At 38.3% G+C, this 21,989-nt stretch overlaps 1 protein-coding gene across 2 annotated transcripts in view; it reads left to right on the forward strand.

The window, feature by feature from the left end:
* necab2 (N-terminal EF-hand calcium binding protein 2) overlaps window positions 1-21,989 on the forward strand; it is a 127,742-nt gene that overhangs the window by 97,383 nt on the left and 8,370 nt on the right. For both annotated transcript variants that reach the window (XM_020644269.3, XM_065956740.1), the window contains one exon: window positions 17,655-17,767. In XM_020644269.3, coding sequence (XP_020499925.2) covers window positions 17,655-17,767 — 113 coding nt within the window. The remainder of the gene's footprint in view (window positions 1-17,654; window positions 17,768-21,989) is intronic.

Here is a 21,989-nt window from a genome sequence, read left to right on the forward strand (position 1 = left end):
GACTGCAGATATACAAATGCAGGGACAGAGTGCTATTTGGGGTTATAAAGAACAAATCAGAGCCCTCAGTCACTTTATGATTTGACAGTGGGACAGCACTCAAGCACTCACAGTCTTAGCAGGGAGCGGCAAAGCTGAAAACGTAACAGAATAGTGTTATAAGACTAAGGATTTGGAATAAGTTGACATTTTAAAATGAACCAAAAGCATGAAATACAAAGAGAGCACAGAGGGACAGTTAAAATGAAAGCTAAAACACAGGATCAGAAAAGAACAAAGGAAGTGAAGAAAGTGAGTAAAGTCTGTTTAATGAACGAGTAAGAGCTTTTTCAAAGAGCTTAAAAACCTAACGTTTGTCCCAATTTGATGTCGTAAAATGTACAGTCAGGAGGTGAGAGGAGAAAGAGAGGCTAACAGAGGGATCTCCAGGACTCTGTGAAGACCCTCATGAAAAATAAATCAAGAGGCTATAAATATGAATATAACTGTCTGAGTGGGTCATGCTCTCTACAGCAGCTCTCGCTCAGATGGACCTGCTCTTTGAATTAACCATAATTCTCAAACACCACCAGTGCTGACGCAGATCAGACGCAGCATAATGTGAAAGAGGTTGAAAGAGGTCCTGCCTTACTGCATAAGCAGGTCAACTTCACATACTGGGGCTTTCTTACTTAAATTCAAAATATCATTCAGCAAAAAGAGTTATTCTGTAACACAAGGGTTTTTGTTTTTGCAGATGGAATTTATGTATGTATGGAGATTTTTGAAAATAAGGAATGAATATATTATTTTCCAAAGCTTGTACAGGCACATGTATTACATTTCACATAGTGCTTTCACACTTGCAGACGATGCATGAGAAACTCCTGATATTTGCAGTAGGAGCTGTATGTGTGACTGCAAACTAGACCTTCCCCTCTGACTTTCTCCAGCCAGGCCCCTAGTCTGTTTTCCCATTAATTCAGAATGAGCTGATGTTATAATGTGGCAAGATATTATCCGTAGAATTCACCCTGAGCAAGTGGGTTGGGGTCGTGACGCTTATATAGTGACCGGTGGACGACACATAGACTGTATGCACGCGACCACTACGCTAATGTCCTCCAGTATGTTCTTCTCCACACTTTTGTTGATATTTTTGTACTAACTACACGTAGCAGTGATATAAAGGCTCCTGCAGCCACATGTCCGATGTGTCCTTGGGCAAGAGACTTAACCCCAAGTTGCTCCCGCTGCTCCGTCAGCGGCGTATGAATGTGTATGAATGGGATTACTTACTTCTGATGGTTTCAGTCCTCCTGAATTTATGTAAATCTTTTTCAGGAGTGCATTATGTGAAAACAGCTACAGAGTGTTACATTTCAACCAAGAGCCAGTATGCTTAGCAAAGCACAATGACTAAAAACTTGGAAATGAGTTAGCCTAGTTCAAAAAACCTAGCTGCACCTGTAATGCTCAATAGCAACTGTAACATGCATTATCAGTTAAATTTATTCACATAAAACATGAAATGAATTCTACTCATCATCCTTGCCTTGCCCATGTGCTGACATGACTGACACTGATTTATGTTGTGTGTATTATATCTATTGTGTGAGTAATGTGAAGTGCTTCTCATCTCTGAGTCTGGCACATTTACAGTATGAATCGAGAGGAGCCTTATTAAGATGTTAATACCAGTGAAAATACAGTCAATTAAAAGGGTTTTTCAAAGATTGTGAATCACTGCAACCAGAAAAGGTAATTGTGATTACGGGCTTAGATGTACATATAAAATATGATATATAGGATCAGTACAGTAGTAGTCTATGGAAGAATTACACGCATGCAGCCTCATTCACACACACATGCACAAGTAGTAATGCACTTGAATGTTTCTTGGCCAGGAGAGTAAGTTTGGAGTCGTTCTTTTAATTTTTTTTTTAATTTTAGAGTTGGTGAATATTTTTGTGAATTAAAATGTACTAATACCACAACAGTGGTAGTATTAGTCCTCCTAAGCCTTCACATAAAGCAGACAGCATATACAGCCTGTTTAAAGGAAACAGACAGAACATGCTAGTATAAGTATATATGCTAACCTAGTATGTCCTGACTCTACCTTTGGATTAAATTCAAACAGAGTAGAAACTCTGGGCATGAAACCAAACAAATGTATTTCTTAAACTCTTAATGAATTTCTTTAAAAACAATACATATGGGCCTCGTCTACCAAACTGTATTTTGTCATTTATTTATGATCAAATTATGTAGTGAGAGCTTTAAACCTTAGACAGACTAATTTGGCATTTTATATTGTATTCCGGGTTTTACACTAATCCTAATAGCTGTTCTAAATAGCATCAAAAGGTATTAAAAGTGGAACATATTGGGTTTCGAAGCCTGCAGAAGCGCTTCACTGGAGCAGTTGATTTAACATCAGTGGTAAAAATGCTTTTTTGAAGAGGGTCGCTCGGATTCATTTTCTTCTATCACATCCTCCCGACTGCTCCTCCAAACATCAGGTTACCACCGCACTTCTTTCTAAAGCAGCAGATGATGGTTCAGGTGATTTCCTTTCATCTCCTCAAATCACAAAAATTCTAACTGCAATAATAAAAGCTATTCTCAGGGGTATTTTTTTAGTTTAAATAATGTTATTGCAGCAATAAGAACTAGAGCACCTTTTTCCATATTATTGAGATATGAGCAGAAAAAAACAAAGAACCGAAATATATAGAAGTTACAAATAAGGTGGATTCCACTGGAAATAGTGGACAGCAGGTTGCCCGCAGAAATGGCAACCTGTCCAGTCCAGTGAATAGGCCCTCCCAGGATATGAACATTAAATTGGTAGTGTAAATGCAGCCTACTGGCTAACATTAGCTCCCTCTGGACCCGCTTATGTCGGTTACATTACTAGTGTTTTAGTACTTGAAATCGGTCCTGGTCTCCAGACGGGTCTCGAGACCACCTTTTTGTTCGGTCTTGTCTCAGTCTCGTACAGGGCAGACTCCGGATTTTCAATCAAGACTGATCGGCTATTTTCACGTCATTACTGTGATCAGAAGAAAAACGCCTCGTTCTAAAAGAATGAAACATTTCTTAATTTTCAGAATTAGATTTTTATCCCCCAGCTATGGCCGCAACATTCCCGATGTTACAGCCCAAGTGAGGGACATGCCCCCTACACACAAATTATGATTTTTCATTGATATTTATGGTCTAGTTCTGGACTCGGTCTTGATCCTTAAATGTCTTGGTCTTGTCTCGATCTCGGAGCACTCTGGTCTTGGGTATGTCTTGGTCTCGGTTAGTGTGGTCTTCACTACAACAGTAGACATTAAAACAACAGAAAAAGGCTCATATAATTTTAAGAAGAGGGAGTTTATATTTTGCAACAGGCTACAATAAATAAAATGTAATCTTTTTGTTGCTTTAAGAGGTAATGCTGAGTATTTAGGTGTAAAATAAGATTTAGTCATTGTTGCTTAAAATAAGAATGGACCATGTTTTTGCTAACCTACACGGGCCCTCCCCATGTGACCTGGCCCCAGAAAGCTTCCCCCTTTATCCCCCCTTATGGGGGACAACAAGGGGTCCAAGGGCAGCATCCCAATTCTTAATGACTTTTAATACCTGACCATAAATGTATAGTGAATCAATGTGAACAAGAACTAAATTGTTAGTGTTGTTTTAACTTCACAGTCCATAAAAGCTATTTAAAAACAGCATGACTGTTCACAACTGTTTTTGAATAAAAATCATTAAACCCATGTTACTTTAATCAAACTGACTGTTTACTGTTGCAGAATCAATTAAACATGGCTCTGCTGTAAAAGGCTCAACATAAGAACAACTAAACCCCAGTAATGAATTGATTTGTTCATTCATTAGACCCACAAACATCTGTGTCCTTGAATGGGAAATGCAGCACTTTCAGAGGATGTATTAAGGCTTATTGCAAATTAGCTTAACAGGTTCTTTATCAGGTATTCTCTGAAATAAGTTTACTCCTAAGAGAACGCCTCTTGAGCAATAAATGCAATTCACACAAAAACAATTTGTTTAACATTGATAAGGACTCTGCACTGTCCACTTGCCAGGACACACTTTCACAATATGTACAGTATGTTCAATACAGCAGTGATGAAGAAAGACAGTTATGTTACTGTGTCATGATCCTCACAGTGCTTTGAAGCAAAGACGAGTGGTCATAAAAACAACATACATTGGAAATTAGAACTCTAGTAATCTATTATGGTGGTTACTTGTCATATGAATTTAAAACAGAATCAAACTTGTAGTTTGCTGACGAGCACCATGCCCATGGTAAGATAATAAGAGGGATGTCTTTTGGTAATTGTTTAAACAATGGGAATTTTACTCTCAAATAACCTATGTACAAAAGAGGATTAGGGCCACTGACATTTTCTTTTTGGTTCTGACTTTAATCTCAGAATTCTGACTTCAATCTAAGAATTGTGACTTTAATCTCAGAATTATGACTTTTTGCTCAGAATTCTTAGATTAAAGTCAGAATTTTAAAAAAAATGTCAGAACAATTATTATTTTATTTTTTTAGTGGCCCTAATCCTCTTGGGTATATCTAAAGCCTTAAATTTCATGTCCCTCTGTAGCCTTAGGCTCAACTTTGAAAAAAAGACATCAGATAGCCATTCTGTTACTCTTGGTCACATGCTCCTTCATTACAATGTAGTTTATTTTAAGACAACCCAAACACACACACACTGCCCTGTTGCTGTAACGACTCAAAAGGACACCAAATCCCTTTAATAATATGCTGCTAAAAATAGCCCAGAACAAATGTTGTATTTCTTTCTGTTGGTATTATGACAGTGCTGATATGTTTTAGGAAATGACTGATTCCTTTTTAAAATGAAATTATTTAATTGTGAGCTTTTAATGTTTATGCCTGCTGTGAAAAAAAACCTGGCTGTGGGCTGATCAGTTTGACCTGACTCGGGCACTGACTGACAGAGGGGTGGCATGTGCCTTTGCACACACAGATAAAAAAAAAAGAAGCATTTATTAACCACTCACCACTCACTCTACTTGCATAAAGGTATAAAAGAGATTTTATATTTCTCTGCATGTTTCCTCAAGTTTTCTAAAAACTAAAAAAGTAACATAGCAGAGTAGCAAAATATAAAACTTCTCAGCTTAATTCCATGGGGACTCAAAAAGATGTTTATCCAAGTCTCATCTAACAAAACTAAATGTGCATTATTTGAAATGCAATGAAAGCAACAGGCAGTCTGTTGCAGCACAGCCCACAAACACAAGGGAAAACAAGCAATTGTTACAGCGACGGGGCATACCCCCACCTCCCGGAGTTTCCCCTGGGGATGAGAGATATAGAGAAGCGTGGCAATATTGGAGGCTTTAGACCGAATAAGGCTTCCTATTATTTAACTATAGTCCTGTTTGTTTACAGAGTATTACATTCCAAAAATAATTAGCCAATATCTACCAATGTTAAAATGCAACTGGGATGACGATGGAACTGCAGGGACTCTCTTTACATGTACCATTTATTCATGGTGCACAGAATGCATATAACTAAAAAAAAGTGCCCCCCCCCCCCCCCCCAACAGAAAAGCCTCAACTACATTAATCATGTATGAGAGGTCTGTTGGTCCAGAGTCTGTTGAGATTGGGATATTTTGGTGTGTGTGTCTTCTTGTTTTGAATGGTGGCACTTTGTTCCATGAAGCACCTTAATCTCCTGATGGCTTTTTTTTCTTGGCGCAGGAGATTTTCGCTGCAAATTCAATAACTGATCCTACGTGCATTAATCAACCAAAACCCACACCGCCTCTCTCTTTCGTTCTGTGTTTGTTTCTCCCCCTCCCTCCTCCACTGTCTCTACTGGAACACAATTTAGTCCACTTAGCCTACAAGGCTGACAGCTTGCTCACTCTATCTGTCCTGTGTCTTTGTTTTTATGGTGTGTGTTTCTTCCTCCTTCATGTATTTTTGTCTTATCCTTTATTGCCCTTTCTCTCATATTCATACAGCAGCCAAGGATGTGAAGCTCAAATGCTGTTATTATCATGATTATGTTATGCTGCCAAGTTCCAGGGTTGCAAGTTGTAGAAATTTATAGTGAAAAGGTCAAACCATTTCTTGTATGATTGGAAACTGAAAAAAAAAAAAATGGATATTGCAATTCTAGAGGGGCAGCAGGCATGTGACAACGACTTCTTGCAAACACCATTGAATATGGTTATACAATACAATACATTTACTAATAAGGCCTATTTGTGCAGTTTAGCTGCAGTTAAATTATTTTTTACACACGTCAGTCAGTCGAACACCAAACAACATAATTATTGCATACTAATCCTTTCAGATCACTGTCTCAACATCATGCATAAATCATTTAATATAAGCTTTGCACAATAAACTCATTGCCAATATTGCCTTATTATTATGCTCATGCACCTTCTATTTAGTGGAAAGACTGACTGTGTATCTTTCATATGCAGTTGATGCTGGGATGCATCCTGGGTGCTGGGAAAACGCACTAAATGGAGTTGAAGGGGATGAGCACCTTTAGCGATTCCTATAGCCTCCTATCAAAAGACTCTTTTGACTAGGTCACCACACTTGGGTGTCCATGACAGCACAGTTTGCACAGTCTCATACTGCTATTAGGTGGCACATCTTTTGGAAATTAGCCACTGTAGCCATGGAGCATCATCAGGACCAATCCATGAAAATCCAAATTTAATATAGTTATGGTTGTGCTTTTTTGGCTCACTCCAGAATAGGTCTCCTCTCTCTGTCTGTAGTTAATAAAAAAAAAGGTTTTATCTCATGCCTCCTCTGAATTTATCTGGTGCCCCCAGGAGAGGCGTTCCTCACCATTTGAAAAGCGCTGCGCCTGATGAAAAAAAGGATTCTATTTACTCATATCACTCCCCAAAAAAGGACTGAGAAGGGAATGTTTTGTTTGAGGCTACCAAGAGCTTGCAACCTTGAATGCCACAGGGTGAGACTTTCTGTTTAATAGCAGCACTTGAGCGTCCCACCTTGACTGGGAAATTAGATGAAAACGGGCGCTGTGTGAAAACAGTGCATGTTCTCTGTTCTCCTTTAAGTTGCAGGATTTTACGAACTGAAAACCCAGCTAATCTTTTTTTTCCCCAAAATGAAGCAATACTTTTTTCATTCTGCAACATTTTGTAATATCCATATGTATTAATAAAAAAAAATAAAAAAAACATTCAGTTATGAAAGCATTCTTTGGAAGATTTGGGTAAAAAAACACTAAGTGAGAGTGTATAAAAGAAAACAACAAATCAAGAGAATTACCCAGAGGCATTATAAACATCGCAAATACACACATACCGCACTCAAACACTCACACACAAATACACTGCATACAGTGTCAGATCATTTTGCAGTAGGTTCCAGTACTTTTAATCATCTCTTGAAGTTAGCCCAGTATTATTTCACTCACTTATTGAGCTTAATGAATGTGAATCACAATGTTAATATACTGTAGGTGCAGGGACAATTGAGAGAGAGAGAGAGAGAGAGAGAGAGAGAGAGAGAGATCCAGATGGACAGACAGTAAATGGACAGAGATGATGCTTTTCTCCCATACACTAAATGCAGATGAGTTTGAGGAAATAATGAATGAGACACTTTGTGCTTGTATGTATTTGCTGTCTGCCTAACACACAGGGATGAAACAAAACTGATCCCAGCCTCTTCAATTTGCACCTCAAAAAACTCCTCAAGTTTCCTATCCCAAACTTGAAAGTTCACGTCTGCCCTGTGACGTTTAATGTAATCATCCATCTTTCTCGCCCCTATTTTCTGTTATGTCTCTGCTGCTAACATCTTTGTGTATGAGTATTTGGGGTGCTGAGTATTTGAGATACTGGATTTGGCGGTGGGGAAGTTGTTGGTGCTGTTGTATTCCTGTTGATTTGCTTTATTTTTATGTTTTTTGTTGGTATCCAGAATTTGGTTTTACTGTGGTATTTTATGATGTTATATTTTTGGGTATTGTGGGTATTGTAGTATTTGGTGATGTTGCATTTAGTGCTATGTTAGTTGGTGGGTTGAGGCTGACAGGTATTTTGTTGTGTTGAAAAACGCGGCTGTTCACCCAAATGGGTTGTTTAGATTTTTGTCATATTTGTTTTTTTACTTATTTGTAGGTGTTGTGTTACTTGTTGGTTTTGTTGCTGTATTTGAACATCATTTTCAAAATACATCACGTGGCCACTGTGCACACTCACTGTGAGAAAAAAGTGAATGTGCACAGTGCAAATGATCTAACATTAGTCCAACCTCTGTCTCATTCTGAGGTCGTTTGTCTGCTCATAAAGCCATGCCTCCTTTTCATTACAAGGTTGCATGGCTTTACTCTCCTGCATCTCTCTTAAACAACAACAAACAACTAGTTCAGTTAATTGTACCCCTTTTAAAATAACAGTGTTCTTATCTGCCAAAACAAACCTTAACTACACTCCTCAGAGCCATACTGTTGTTCTTCTGTAAACATGCCTTGAGAAGCTTAGAAGAGATACCAAAGCTGCAGTTCATCCCACAAGAGTTTAACTCTTGAAAAAAGATGGTAAAGCAAGAGGCAGAAAGTATTGATTGATTTTGGGAGTACAGATGATTAATCAATCAAACGTACACAGTCATCAATATGGAATTGTCAGTTATTATTCCTCATGGTAAACACTTGAAAAAAAAAATGGGATCAATCAATGAAGATAGAAACAAGGAATACAGAGTGAGTCAAAGCATCATGGGAGACAAATGAGAACATTACATGAATAGGTAAACTGGCATCAGCATCAGTGGAGCTCAGGGAGCCAGTGTAACATATCTGTGTGTATGTGTGAGAGAGAAGATATCAAAGAGATTAAGAAGTTAAGAAGACACTTGCAGCTTCAGAAAGCGTGTGTCAGAGCTTCAGACAGAATGAATCAGTGCTGAATTTGTGAGGTTTGGCGTCACAACATTGAATTAAAAATATCGCTATGGGGAAAATGTGAACAAACATGTTAGGTTTGAAAAAGGTTGATGAGTCTATCAAGTATTGTTTTTCTTTTTTCTTCAGAGTTTTTTTTTGCACGCCCATCTTTTATGTGATTTGTCCGGCTAAAGAATTGTTTTGTAAAATTTGATTTTAAACAGTAGTGTGCCCTGAAGAGATTTGTTGTTCGTTTATCTAGCAAAATATGAATAAGCAGATGTGCCGTCCCACAGCTCATTAGTGCATTATGAAACCTCAAAGTGTTCAGTGCAGCCATTCACATTAAGTCCACCAGGGAAGTTGGTCCATTAATAATCACAACAACAGACTCAGAGATGCTTGATGATTTTAATACACATGATATCACCTGGGAGCTGAATAATACGACCACTCTCCATGCTTGCATTAACTGATATACTCTAGTAACAATGGAAGTTGGATGCGTTTGCGTCTGGTTTTACATAATAAGAGCTGATTCATGTATCCGTACAGCGGTACTCTGATGTAACCTACAGATCAAGAGCTACTCCAATGTACCTATTGTACATGTTTTTGTACTCAGGGAGGGAACACTCAAAGGAAACCCACCCGGACAACGTTGTGGAATCCACCACTCACATTAAAGCTGCTCTAATTAATTATTTTGACATTCAAATTCATTTTTTAATTTGAATTTTTTAAGGTTAATTTTAAGGCTTGTTATGCCTTTTCCTTCAAGACAGGACAGTGGATAGAGTCAGAAATCAAGGACGGAGAGAGTGAAGAATGACATGCGGGAAAGGAGCCACAGGTCGGATTCAAACCTGGGTCGTCCACTTGGAGGACTACAGCCTCCACACATGGGCCGCATGCACTAACCACTTGGCTTCTAAGAAATAGAAACTACATTACTTTCATTGATTCTTACTAATTCAAGTTTTTATGACATCACTGCTTCTTTGATCCAACTAGTCCACTTAAATAGGTCTAATATGAATATCGTGGGCATCATAGTTGACAAGCTGCTGATGGCAAAAATTGATGACAAACATCTTGTTAGTGATCTGCTGTAAGGGCTATCTGGCTTCTTTTCTCTCTTCAGCAGTCAGTGTCTTTGGACACTGTAAGCCATACTGGAGTCATCCATCTATTATTGCAGCTCAAGCAGCTATATTCAAATTCTTCCTTAGCTAATAAAGCTGTTCTCTCTTTTCCTTGTTTCGTTAAACGAGGGAATCCTTGAGCCAAGAACAAGGATGGTGAAGAGCAGAGAAGAAAATGAGGATGACGTTGGAATAGGAAAGAGAGACAGTATTATGATTAAGGAATAGGGAGAAGGAGCAATTTACCATAGTCGAAATGCAAAAAGGAAACTATAAGGATGGCAGAATCTTGTTGGCGAAAAGGGAGTAGCAGAAGGCTGCAGAGGCTTGAGGTGTCACAGAAACAAGAAGTGGGGCACTGAGGAGAGGTGGGGGAGAGGTCCTGAGGAAAAGACAGTGTGGGAGAGTGTGTGGGATGATGAGGAGACGAGAATAAGAAAAGGTGCGAGGAGGAGACCTGAATGTGGGTAACTGGTATTTCCCAGTTCCCATGGTAACGCTCGACTGATCACCCCCCTCCTACAACACATCTTTCCGCAACTCCCATTTGCATACCCAGTGGGATAACATCCTACACTATACAGCATGCTAAATACACTCACATTTATTCAGTACATTAACACGCGCACGCACGCGCACACACACGCGTGCGCGCGCGCACACACACACGCGCATACACACACACACACACACACACACACACGCACACACACACACACACACACACACACACACACACACACACACACACACACACACACACACACACACACACACACACACACACACCTGCTTAACACATACATTATAGTATAGTATACTGTATGTGTCCTTAGATGGTGATGATATAAAGTCTCATCGGGGGTATTGCATGTGCTCACAGATGTAGAGAGAGAGAGAGAGAGAGTAGAGAGAGAGAGAGAGAGAGTAGAGAGAGAGAGAGAAGAGAGAGAGAGAGAGAGAGAAGAGAGAGAGAGAGAGAGAGAGCAAGAGAGAGATTTGCATTAGACATACTTTGAGTTCATTCTCATTTAACCAATATGAGTCCTTACTTTAACTACATACAGGTTTTGGTGCATTGTCTCACTGAGCATATAGGCCTCATTATTTATACACATACAATGCGCCAAATTTTCCTTACACTCAAATCCATTTTTTTTATAATTGCCTGAAATAAATTTGGATACATTTTAGATTTTAAAAAGGAGCAAAAAAAGTGAAATGTAAAAATCTCTTTCCGCCCTGTGACAGCACTTGAGTATAAAAAAAAGGTTTTTTTTTTATTTAAAGAGGAAATACAAATATCAATGTAAATGTATAACATCTTTTTTATACATTTTTTTCTGCTGGCCCCTGTACATTAAAAAGATGAATGAGGAGAGCGCTCTATATATAGCAGCCAATCAGATCTTCTCTTGGGAAGTCATGGCACCCTTACACTATTGGCAGTGAGGGGGCAAAGCTGTAAAGAGGCACAGACTACAAGGAGAGGAGAAAGTCCAAAAGAGTATTAGGGCTATGAATTTAAAAACAAATGAGAAGGATTCTTTAATATTTGTATCAGGGATTTTGCATTTTTCGATAAATTATACATATTAAAAAACAAAACATCAAAACACTGCATTTGAGGGATCAACACAATGAATATGGAAATTTATATCGATCTTTCTCTACAGATCTAAGACAGATATCGGCTGATAAATGAGTATCAGGTGTTTTTTTTCCCAATATCGATATCGTTAAAAGCCCCCAAAAAAGCCCATATTAGTCATTTTTATTTGAAAACTGTAAGATGTACAGCCTTCAATGCAGAGGAGAATTGGGCAGTTCACTTTCTGTTTGAACTTACACAAAAATATATTTTTGAACTCAGAGAAAATGTGTGGGGTGTACTGGAGCTTCTTATCTGGCTCCAGCCTCAATGTGGTTCTGTCAGAATGTCATGAACATATTTTATTTACAAAAACCATCGCACATGTTCTTAAAATAGTATTTTTTATTTGTAGTCAATGCTATAAAATGGACAGGATAGAGCAAAAGTACTCATCATTTTACAGATAGAAAAAGCTGCATTGAGGAATGCTGATGGAGCGAAGAAAAGCCAAAAATCAATACTTTTGTTCAAGCCTATGATCAAGCCTCCAGAAATCTTTACGACATGGTGATAGTCAGCCTTGTCCAATAAACAGACTTGTGTAGTCAAAGCCAACTATGATTATATACACAAACACACACTGCAATAATTTACAGCCTCTCTGGGTGCAAGTTTAACCACTTTTAAAGCTGCACTTGACAGATAAACATGGCTCATAGACATAAAGGAAATGGATGGGGAAAACAAACAACCAAACAAACAAAAAGAAAGTGGCCCATTAGGGTTAATTGTTGATTCCAGTACAAGGTTAATTTCGAAGTATCTCATTTATTTCTGTTACCAAGCAGTCGAAGTATAACCTCCATGTACTCTGAAACATGTGTTAGATGAAAATGCTTTTAGCCATTTAATTCAGGAAATCAGCAATTAGTGAACACATCCTGACAGAAACATAATGGCTAAGTAAAATTCCTGTCTTGCATTTCAAAGCTTTCCAGATGCATTTCAATAAATTATTAATATTCACCAAAAGGGTTCCATTGATGGATAACATAAATGTAAATCAACAAATCAAATTAGATGCTTTGTTTCTCTTTGTTCTGTCAATATACGTCAATCAACACTGAAAGTACCATTGAGCAGAGGAGTGTCCATGTTATTTGGACTGGGGTGGCCCAACCACTAAGGGCACTGACTTATGTAGACTTATTTAGACTTATGTAGAGTTGCATTAGATGTGGGCAGTGGTTCCCAAACTTTTTTGCCATGCCACCCTTTGGCAGATACAATTATTTTGAAGCCCCCAAGCCCCTACCCTTCACTATGCTCCTAAACATTATCTCATATACTTAACACACTGTCAGCCATGCTCAATTTCCTATATTTTAGAATGTATCTCAAACATTCGTTGCAAAAAGTACAGAACAGCAACTTCAGTGTGACAAAAAACTGTAAAACTATTAGCCACTTTGAAAGAGGAATCAATTAAAAGTGATAACGGTTATTATTTTTTTATACCATTCCACACTTTTGACAGAGGAAACGCCACCAAACTGAACTGAATCGGACCGCTTGGTGGAAACGGGGCTTATGTGTCAAGTTTCCTAAACAAAGATGATTTTTGTAAAGCTTTCTTAGAGAAAAATACTTGATAGAATGATAACACTCAAATCTTTAGTATGAAAGTAGAGCAATAAGCTGCTTGGCTTAGCCTAGTCAAGGAGGGTTATCTTAATTAAGCAAGAAGGCTGCAATCAGACAGCATAACAACAATGAGCAATCTGATATGTAACATATGCTGTGTGTTAAGCTAAGTTGACTGTTTCCTGGCTCCATGTTCTAAAAAAAAAACATTTGCATGTTACAATCTTTAAAAATAAAAATCACTATTCCTTGAAATCAAGAACATTTTGGATTACCAGAATCATATTTTGTTCATGTGTGCCTTGGGTGTGCTTATTATATGAAGTTATGGCTTTTAGCTATTTACACGCTTGTCATCAGTCTGTGTTGTTGTGCTGAGCTTTATTCTTGGGCCATTAGGACATAGATACTTTGTTTGTTTTGCATGTACTTTTAGGGCAGGCTCCTGAGCTGGCCATTTGTGAAGATTTTAGCAGTGAATGTAGATCAGAGCTAGAGGCTGCTGATTTATCCCCACCACAGGGCCACAGTGTCAGAGGAGAGCAGATGTAAATTAATGGAGTGCTAGTGATTAGATTAACAAAGCCTGCAGGGCAATGTAGTGATTCTAACTCAGCTGGTTTGGGTGTGTGTGTATTTGTGTATATCATAAAACTGTCAGCCTCTAACACCATTATAGGTGTTTGACACATACATGCCCATGGAATCATTGCCTCATAAATAACATAAACACATAAAACACACATCTTTTCTCACAAACAGCCAGGTTTTAATTCTTACAGCTTCATGCTGCAATAAAACCATTGACTCATGACAGCAATTCAGTTAATGGCAGGAGGTAAACAGTGCTGTCAAGAGATAAACAGTCATTACACACCAACTCAAAGTGAAAGGGGCACACTAACATACAAGTGGATGCAGATGTGTTGAACACTTAGAGCTTCCATCTGAACAAGCGACAAGGCTCTAGTGAATAATGCTCAATGAAGAGGGCACTTTCATTAGGATGACATCAAGCTAGCTATTTCTGTTCCCATGCTAGCTGTATATTCTTATTTCAAATGTCTTAAGTGATAACAGCAAAAAATGCCTCCTGTGTACAACCACCACCCCACAGGAAATATAATTGGGATTGTTTCTCAAGGAGAGGAAGTGAAAGATTTAAACAGAACCAGACAGTGAGGTGAAACAGCAGCCAACAGGGGATACTTTCCCCAAAAAAAAGCCACACAACACAGACAGACCAGCAGTGAATTCAATAAAGATAAATTAGATTTTATCTGATCTGTATTCAAGAGGGAAACCCAGATTGAGGGCATAGAGAGAGAGGGGGAGAGGTTAGACAGAAGAGTTGGAGTTGGTTAGTGTAAGGTGAAAGGGAAGGGTAGGTTGAGGAAAAAATAACAACAGACTGTTCCATGAACTCTTGTTGGTTGACTTTGAAATAGTTCAAAGCTCTGAAAAGTTCCCCAAGTCACTTCTATAACTTTAAATCCTCATTTTACGTCAAGTGGAATCCCACAAGGCTCATTGCCTGGCTAAATTCTATTCCATTTGTATTTGCTGCTCATTACAGCCAACTCCCACCAGATGCGTGTTCAGACCGGAGCGGACATGCAATGCACTCGTATCTGGTGGAAGTTCGGTGTTAGCCATGCTGTATGTCATCTTATTAACACCCCATTTCCACATATTCCGTGCACACCATAGTCTATCTACGCTGCTGTTCGCTGCTGCTCTAGTCAGTGATTGTGATTCCACCGAGAACGCTATGGTCCGTCTCCGGAGCGTGCCAGCAGCGCTACTACGCTACTTTTGGTTTCAAATATGCTGCGAGTCTATTTTCGACAGAGTACGCTGCAGACATGCGTCAAGCTGGACAACCCACCCCCATCCCCCCACTTTAAAACAAACAACAAAGATCTCACAGTCAATATCTCTTCTCTCTTATGGTACTTAACTCCCAGCTCTGATGATGGCTATTTCCAACCGGGACAGAATAAACTATAAAGGACTTACAAATGAAACCATAAATAATAAGTTATGACTGTTAGGAAATGTGTTCCTTTGCTTTATAAAGGCCACTCTTGTCATTTTTGGAGCAGCCACATTAAAGGCAAGATGATGCATTACAACTTACGCCAATCAAGCAAAACATCATACTCTTTCTGTTTCCCAGTTAGAAAAAAAGAAGCGTATATGTCCTATGTTTGGCTTAGCATATAAGGTGTCATCTTTGTCACACAGAGAGGGGATTCATCTGATACCTAATGTTGTCTCAGCTCAGTCAGTCATACCCATATACTTCAAGACGTCTGCCATCATGCCCGTGCTCAAGAAAATCAAGAACAGCATATCTAAATGACTAATTCAAAGTGTCACTCACCTCCATAGTGCTTTAAAAAACTGATTGGTCGACTTATAGATTGACTAGTATTGTGAAGTAATGTAAAAGGAAGTGATCATACTGATACCTAAGAAATGTACTTTACTTATTTTATTTGTAAAGGGACCACATGTCCGATGTGTCCTTGGGCAAGGCACTTAACCTCGAATTGCTCCAGCTGCTTCGTCAGGGGCGTATGAATGTGATTAGTTATTTCTGATGCTCACTTTTCATAGAAACCTCTGCCATCAGTGTGTGAATGGGTAGGTGTGACCTGCGGTGTAAAAAGTGCTTTGAGTAGTCAGAAGAATAGAAAGCACTATACAAGTTCAAGTCCATTTACCAAGTCCATCTACAATATTAAACATAAATGTTTCCCTTTGATGCAGTGTACCAGAGTTAGCTTAGAGATAGTTTACATCTATTGTTATCATCATCGTACTAATAGAACTGTACAAAGTAGCTTAAACCTAGGGTACCTTTTATCACACATTGTCTTACAGTAAATTGCTGATACTCTGTGATTGATGGATAAGCCATTCCACCTGTCAGTGCATTTCTGGTATATAGCATGTGTGTAGTTGGTTGTTTACTTTAGTAAATATGTGTGTCTGCATGTGTTCATGTGTGATTACACCTAAATCACACAGATAGAGCTTGATTAACAAATTTAACAGGATGATATGGGTCAACAGCCTTCTGTGTGTGTTTGCACATCTGTGTTTGTGTGTGTGTGTGTGTGTGTGTGTGTGTGTGTGTGTGTGTGTGTGTGTGTGTGTGTGTGTGTGTGTGTGTGTGTGTGTGTGTGTGTGTGTGTGTGTGTGTGTGTGTGTGTGTGTGTGTGTGTGCTTGTGCTTGTGCTTGTGCACATCATAATTAGTGTGTATATGGTTGTGCACATGGATGTGTATTGTGAGGTCTCAGACTCTGTTGAAGTTATCTAGGTCATAGTGGATACATTTTTAATCTTACTCTGCTACAGTAACACTGGCACATTAAAAGCTTAAGATTTAAAACATTGCAGCAGGAGTTCCTTGTTTATAATTGGATTTCTAAGATTGGATTAATACGAATAATTAAAAAAAGATAATACTCTGAAATTGAACATTACTTTGGACACACATGCACCGTCACACACTTTACTGGACAACTGGAAGGGATCAGGAAAGGGAACTGTGGAAGGACATTGCTTCATGTTTTCACATTGTGATTCAGCATCAGAGAGATTTCTGATTGCTATGTTGGGAGGCATAGCACATAAGCCAAGGATTTTAAATGTATCACAAAACTCCTAGTAACTGCAGGTGCTTTTATAAAGCTGCTTTGGCACTGAGATGACAACAAAAGGCAAGCTTCCCACTACACCAGATAACTGGAGCTTCTGTGAGATATGTTCACAAATCAAATGTGAGGCAGCTTGTAAGCTGTCCATTTGAAACTTTGGTTAAACTACCAAAATAGTGTTTAATAGCCAAGACTGAGGGGCCCTGTCATTCACTTTGGGGTTAAAACAACATAGAGTAAATCAGGATTGGACAAATCGGTTTTTTTTTTATTGATGTTGATATTGTAAAAAGCTATAACAATTGTATGTCAAATAAGTTGTGAATCTTTCAAATAGGTCAAGAATCAAGTTGTAGAGATATGTCAGTCTGTTCCAAAGTGATAGACAAACACTGTCATCCCAAGAGTCAAACCACAATGTGGCCTAAAAAAGTAGAAAGTCAAATAAGTGACCATCAATTTCGAGACAGACATTTGAAATAAGACAGTCCTGTTGGCTATGATGTGTAAGCAAATAAAGACAAAAATAAACTCAGTCAAAAAGCTTAATTTTTTGGTACTGTTCCTTATAAATGTTACTATTTATATTGGGCTAACAATAGATACCTAAAAATATCAGTACAAAGCTGACCTCCCTCTCTCCCTCTGTCTTTGCAGTCCTTGTTGCTGATTCGTCAGGAGATGGTGGTTTCCCAGAAGAAGCTCGGCGAGTTTTGCGAGGCTCTGAAGCAGTACTTGAAGAATGTCTCCACTCAGAGAGACTGCTTTCAGTAAGTCCCGGCACTGCTTCCCATTTTCACTACCTCTCTGCTGGGCGCTGCAGCTGCAGAGTGCAGCACCACAGCCCTAATCATGTTGAATATTTAATGTTTTTCATTTTTAGTGTCAGGACCTCAATGCTATCTCACTTTAATAGGTAGTACCTCACATTTTCCATCTTTTGGTCTGGGTTGTGTCAGTAGTTTTTAGTGTTCATGGGCACATGCACAAGCACACATAAAACACTTCTCTGGTGGGAAGTTGGTATTTTATGATTATCTTTCAAAAAATGAACAAATCCACTGTAATCCCCAAGGGTTTGTTTCAGTGGGATAATTACATGCTGCATACGCATTGCAGGTAAAATTGTACCTTTAATATAATCTTCTATATATGCCGCCCTTTTGTAAAACTCCTGTGCATTCCCCCTTAGAGCCTCGAGGTGCTGTGAATCAGTCTAATATCCGGAGAGACTCAGAATGCTGTATGCTTTGTACTGAGCCATATTCTGCATATGCCCTTGGCAAGACGCAAAGGGTCTATCTCTGCTGCTTATTCTGTTTGTTTTATAGTTTCTCACACAAGTTTCCGCAGCCTCTCATTTGGGGAAAAGATTCTGAAAGACTCTCAGAGACAGAGTTTCCAGATTTTTGGAGACCTGAAATAGCATTGAGTAATTGCAAATATTCCATTCTGTTTGAGTATCATAAGACATTATATTAGCCCTTATGTGTCTCCCAAAATAAAGTTAAAAATCTATTCAATTCTATTTTTCTTCCTGCTTTTTGGATACTTAGAGCAGCAGAATCAAATTCAACATGCATTTACTGTGCACCTTTGAAGTTCAAATGGCTAATATATTAACACACCTGTTTATAGTCCAGCAGAGACAGGACAATATTATTTTGAGTTATGTTTGTGACTATTTAACAGTGGGTTCTTAAAGGCTAGCTCATTAGAGAGCAGCAGTTTTAGCCTGAAAAGATCTCTCTGTGTGATGAGACTGGCCTACAAAGTAACACTGTGGTCCTTGAAAACAAAGCAACAAGCTAAAGGATGCTAAAATGAAAGGAGAATCACTGATTGAATTGGTAATTCTCTTGTGGTTAGTCACAATAGGAGACCCCTTACATTGTAAATAGTTGTGTGAATAATTGGGAATATAAAGACTTTGAATGTATAAGTGTTAAATGAAGCACTAACTGACTCCACTGTATTAATGACAGGACAAAAACAGGACATCTAAATACATTGTGAAAAGATGCCAGCCTTATAACACATAGGGAAGTTTCTGTACGTCTGACTGAAGACACACTTTTATAGATACATTTATTGTCCAGCAAAAAAAACAACAATCTTCTCAACACAGGAACAAGATAATATGAATGTCCTAGAGGGGTCCGGTTGGAGATAGGGAACAATGGGGTGTGCAGATGTGGAAAAAACCTATTGCCACGGCAGGTGCTTGTAACACCATTTTGACTAACGTGAGGTGAATTCATGCAACATATTTCTATTTGTGCAGAAGCACTGGAGCAAGGTCTAGAGATCAGAATTTATATTGTCTTCATTTAGAATGCAAAAAAGAAGGAATGCATCCACTTTGTTTATACCAAATTTTAGATCCTGACCTCCCAACAGAAAAGTGAAGATACAGATTAAAATGGTGCTTCTGGTGAGGGTCTGCTGCAGAGCAAATGTTGTTCTAAAATCATCTGGAAAGTGGAGAAGGGCAAAGGTTCTCAGTCACAGCAAAATGTTGTTAATCCTTTTGGTTAAGAAGTGTTCTAGTGCCTGAGGCTCACACAAAAGTTGGTCACATGCATCAGTGGTTTACAGGGAACCATGGCTCTACTAAGGCTGTCAAGAGAGAAAGGCTACATTAAGTGAAGTTTAAATTAAACATCTGACCTTTGACAGTCTATGAAACAAAACCTGTTTTGCTGCTGTGAAATTCTAGCAACTGGCTCTTGAAGTGTGTCAGCTGACCTCAGTAACAAACATTTGAACATTTAACCTCTAATGTGAAAAAAAAAGTAGCTGTTTGTCAAATTGTGAGATTGTATTTGTGCTTGTGTCTCTTTGATGTTGACCAAAATTTGTCCGGAGTATATCACAATATTACATTATAGGGGCGTCAGTAGTAAGTGCACACGCCACATGCAAAACAAGATGGCCTGGTTTTAAATCTGACCTTTGACCTTTTCCTACATGTCACTCCCCACTCTACAGTATCTCTCTCCCCGATTTCTGATTCTATCTTCTGTCCTGTCTCACAGTAAAGGCATAAAAAAAAGCTAATGATATAAATCTTAAAGAAAAATAAGTATATTATGATTTCCAAAACCAGAGGTTTAAATTAAATCATGAACAACTTCACCACCATTTAAAATCGTATTTTTCTTCTTTATTTTTACAAAGCTTTTAATCAATTAGACTGATTGCTATCACAGAAGTTTTGACATTTACGTTCCCTTCAGGATTTGTAATTGCATGCATTTTGTCATGTTCTTTCTCTCTTTTATTTGACATCTTCTGTTCAAACTAATTTAATTTCGAACAGTGTTTTTGATTTTGGCAGTTTGTTAAAAAAAAATCTAAATGCTCACTGACCTCAGTTTTACTTTGTGTTTAGTGCTGATAAGGAAATGTTAACACGCTAAATGGTCAAAATGTTAATACTTGTACTTGTACTACCTGTATAGCTGTAGAATCTCTGCCTTATTTTCTTGCTTTTTTTTTGTCTCTGTTGGGAGCATGCGGTGTAAACATGACATATTAGCCCTAGAGGAAGAACTCATGCTGAAATCATCCATTTTAAAGATGTAAAACTTACAAATGAAAATGCAGCTTGGCTCTGTATTTATAGAGTTTGAGTTGACTTCTTGTTTTTTTAATCTATAAAATCATCCATCTGTTTTCGAGCACTTTTAAATTAACACATCTTATTCCCAAACTGTGACTGATTTTCAAGGTCTTTAATAAGTCACACAGGCACTCACACCTTCTGCACTGCTTCACACGTTTGCTCTTAGATGATAAAAAAAATTTATTAATTGATTTAGTGATAATGTTCATAAATAGCAGACAGAGTGGAAGGGCCCTTCAGGTGAAACACTTCACTCATCAAGATGGTGTATTTGATTCATTCTGTGTTTTTGTTCGTATCCAGCATTAGGTTTTTTATTCACAGGGTTGAATGAACCTTGTTACTCTCTTATTTCTAATTGTGGTTGCATCACGATGTGTTTATGTAGCTGAACTGAATAATGCATGAGGATGCAGCTCTGTTCATGGAGGAAGCCTGCTCATTACCTCTGAGGAGGCTTTTCTCCCCTGTGCGCGCCCTCTCCATCTTTCTCTCCTTTGTAACACTGCATGTCTGTCCTCCTCTCTCTTCCCATTCCCTCTTTTTATCTTGCACAATCTAACTGTATAATAGATAAAGTTTATTTAGTCTTTGTCTCCCCTGCTCATTATCTTTTAGGGCCACTGTTTGATTACATGAACAAACACTTTATTATATCCTCCAGCAGAGATCACACAACTCAACTCATTTCTTTCACAGCAGCGTGAATTGTTGAGCAGCAGCCTGTCCCCCTAGTGCCCTCTTCAGGTCAACGCAGGAACTGCCCCTTAGACTGTGTCAAAAACACTAAAGCAGATTGATTCAATCGTATCCTAATATTAAAGATGAACAATTTGATTGGATAAAGTCATCAGTCTAAAGGCAACATTTTTTTTATATTGTTGCTGTAAGCCTGTTATAAGTAATAAAGTGATTAAAGTAATAGAAGTGTAATTTAAGCTTTAATTATGATTATAATGAAATATGGCTCTAAAGTTGTGCCATTTCTGCAAAAAGTTAAAGTAACAGTCAAGGCTGGATTCAATGATCATGTTGACATGACAGCTTTTCATAATGTTCAAAGGTCTTCGATGGTCTATCTTTTTTTTTTTTTTTTATTTTTTTTTTTTTTTTCATTTTTCCTCAGAATGATTCATTTTCCAGAGCCAAGAGGCCCAGTGATTAAATTAACCAAAAAAGCCAGTGAACTGTTAGAGCACAAGACCTTTTCCCAAAAAGTACTATTAAAAAGGCTATTCAATTTTACACTTACACTCTCCAGGTGGATACAATCACAACTCTTAGTCAATATAAACACTGCGTTTTTGTCTTTACCATAGTCATACAGCAGCCATTTTCTCATGGAAGCCTAAATGCTGTTATCA

Source organism: Labrus bergylta, chromosome 7 (genome assembly GCF_963930695.1).
Source record: "Labrus bergylta chromosome 7, fLabBer1.1, whole genome shotgun sequence".
Lineage (NCBI taxonomy): Eukaryota > Metazoa > Chordata > Actinopteri > Labriformes > Labridae > Labrus > Labrus bergylta.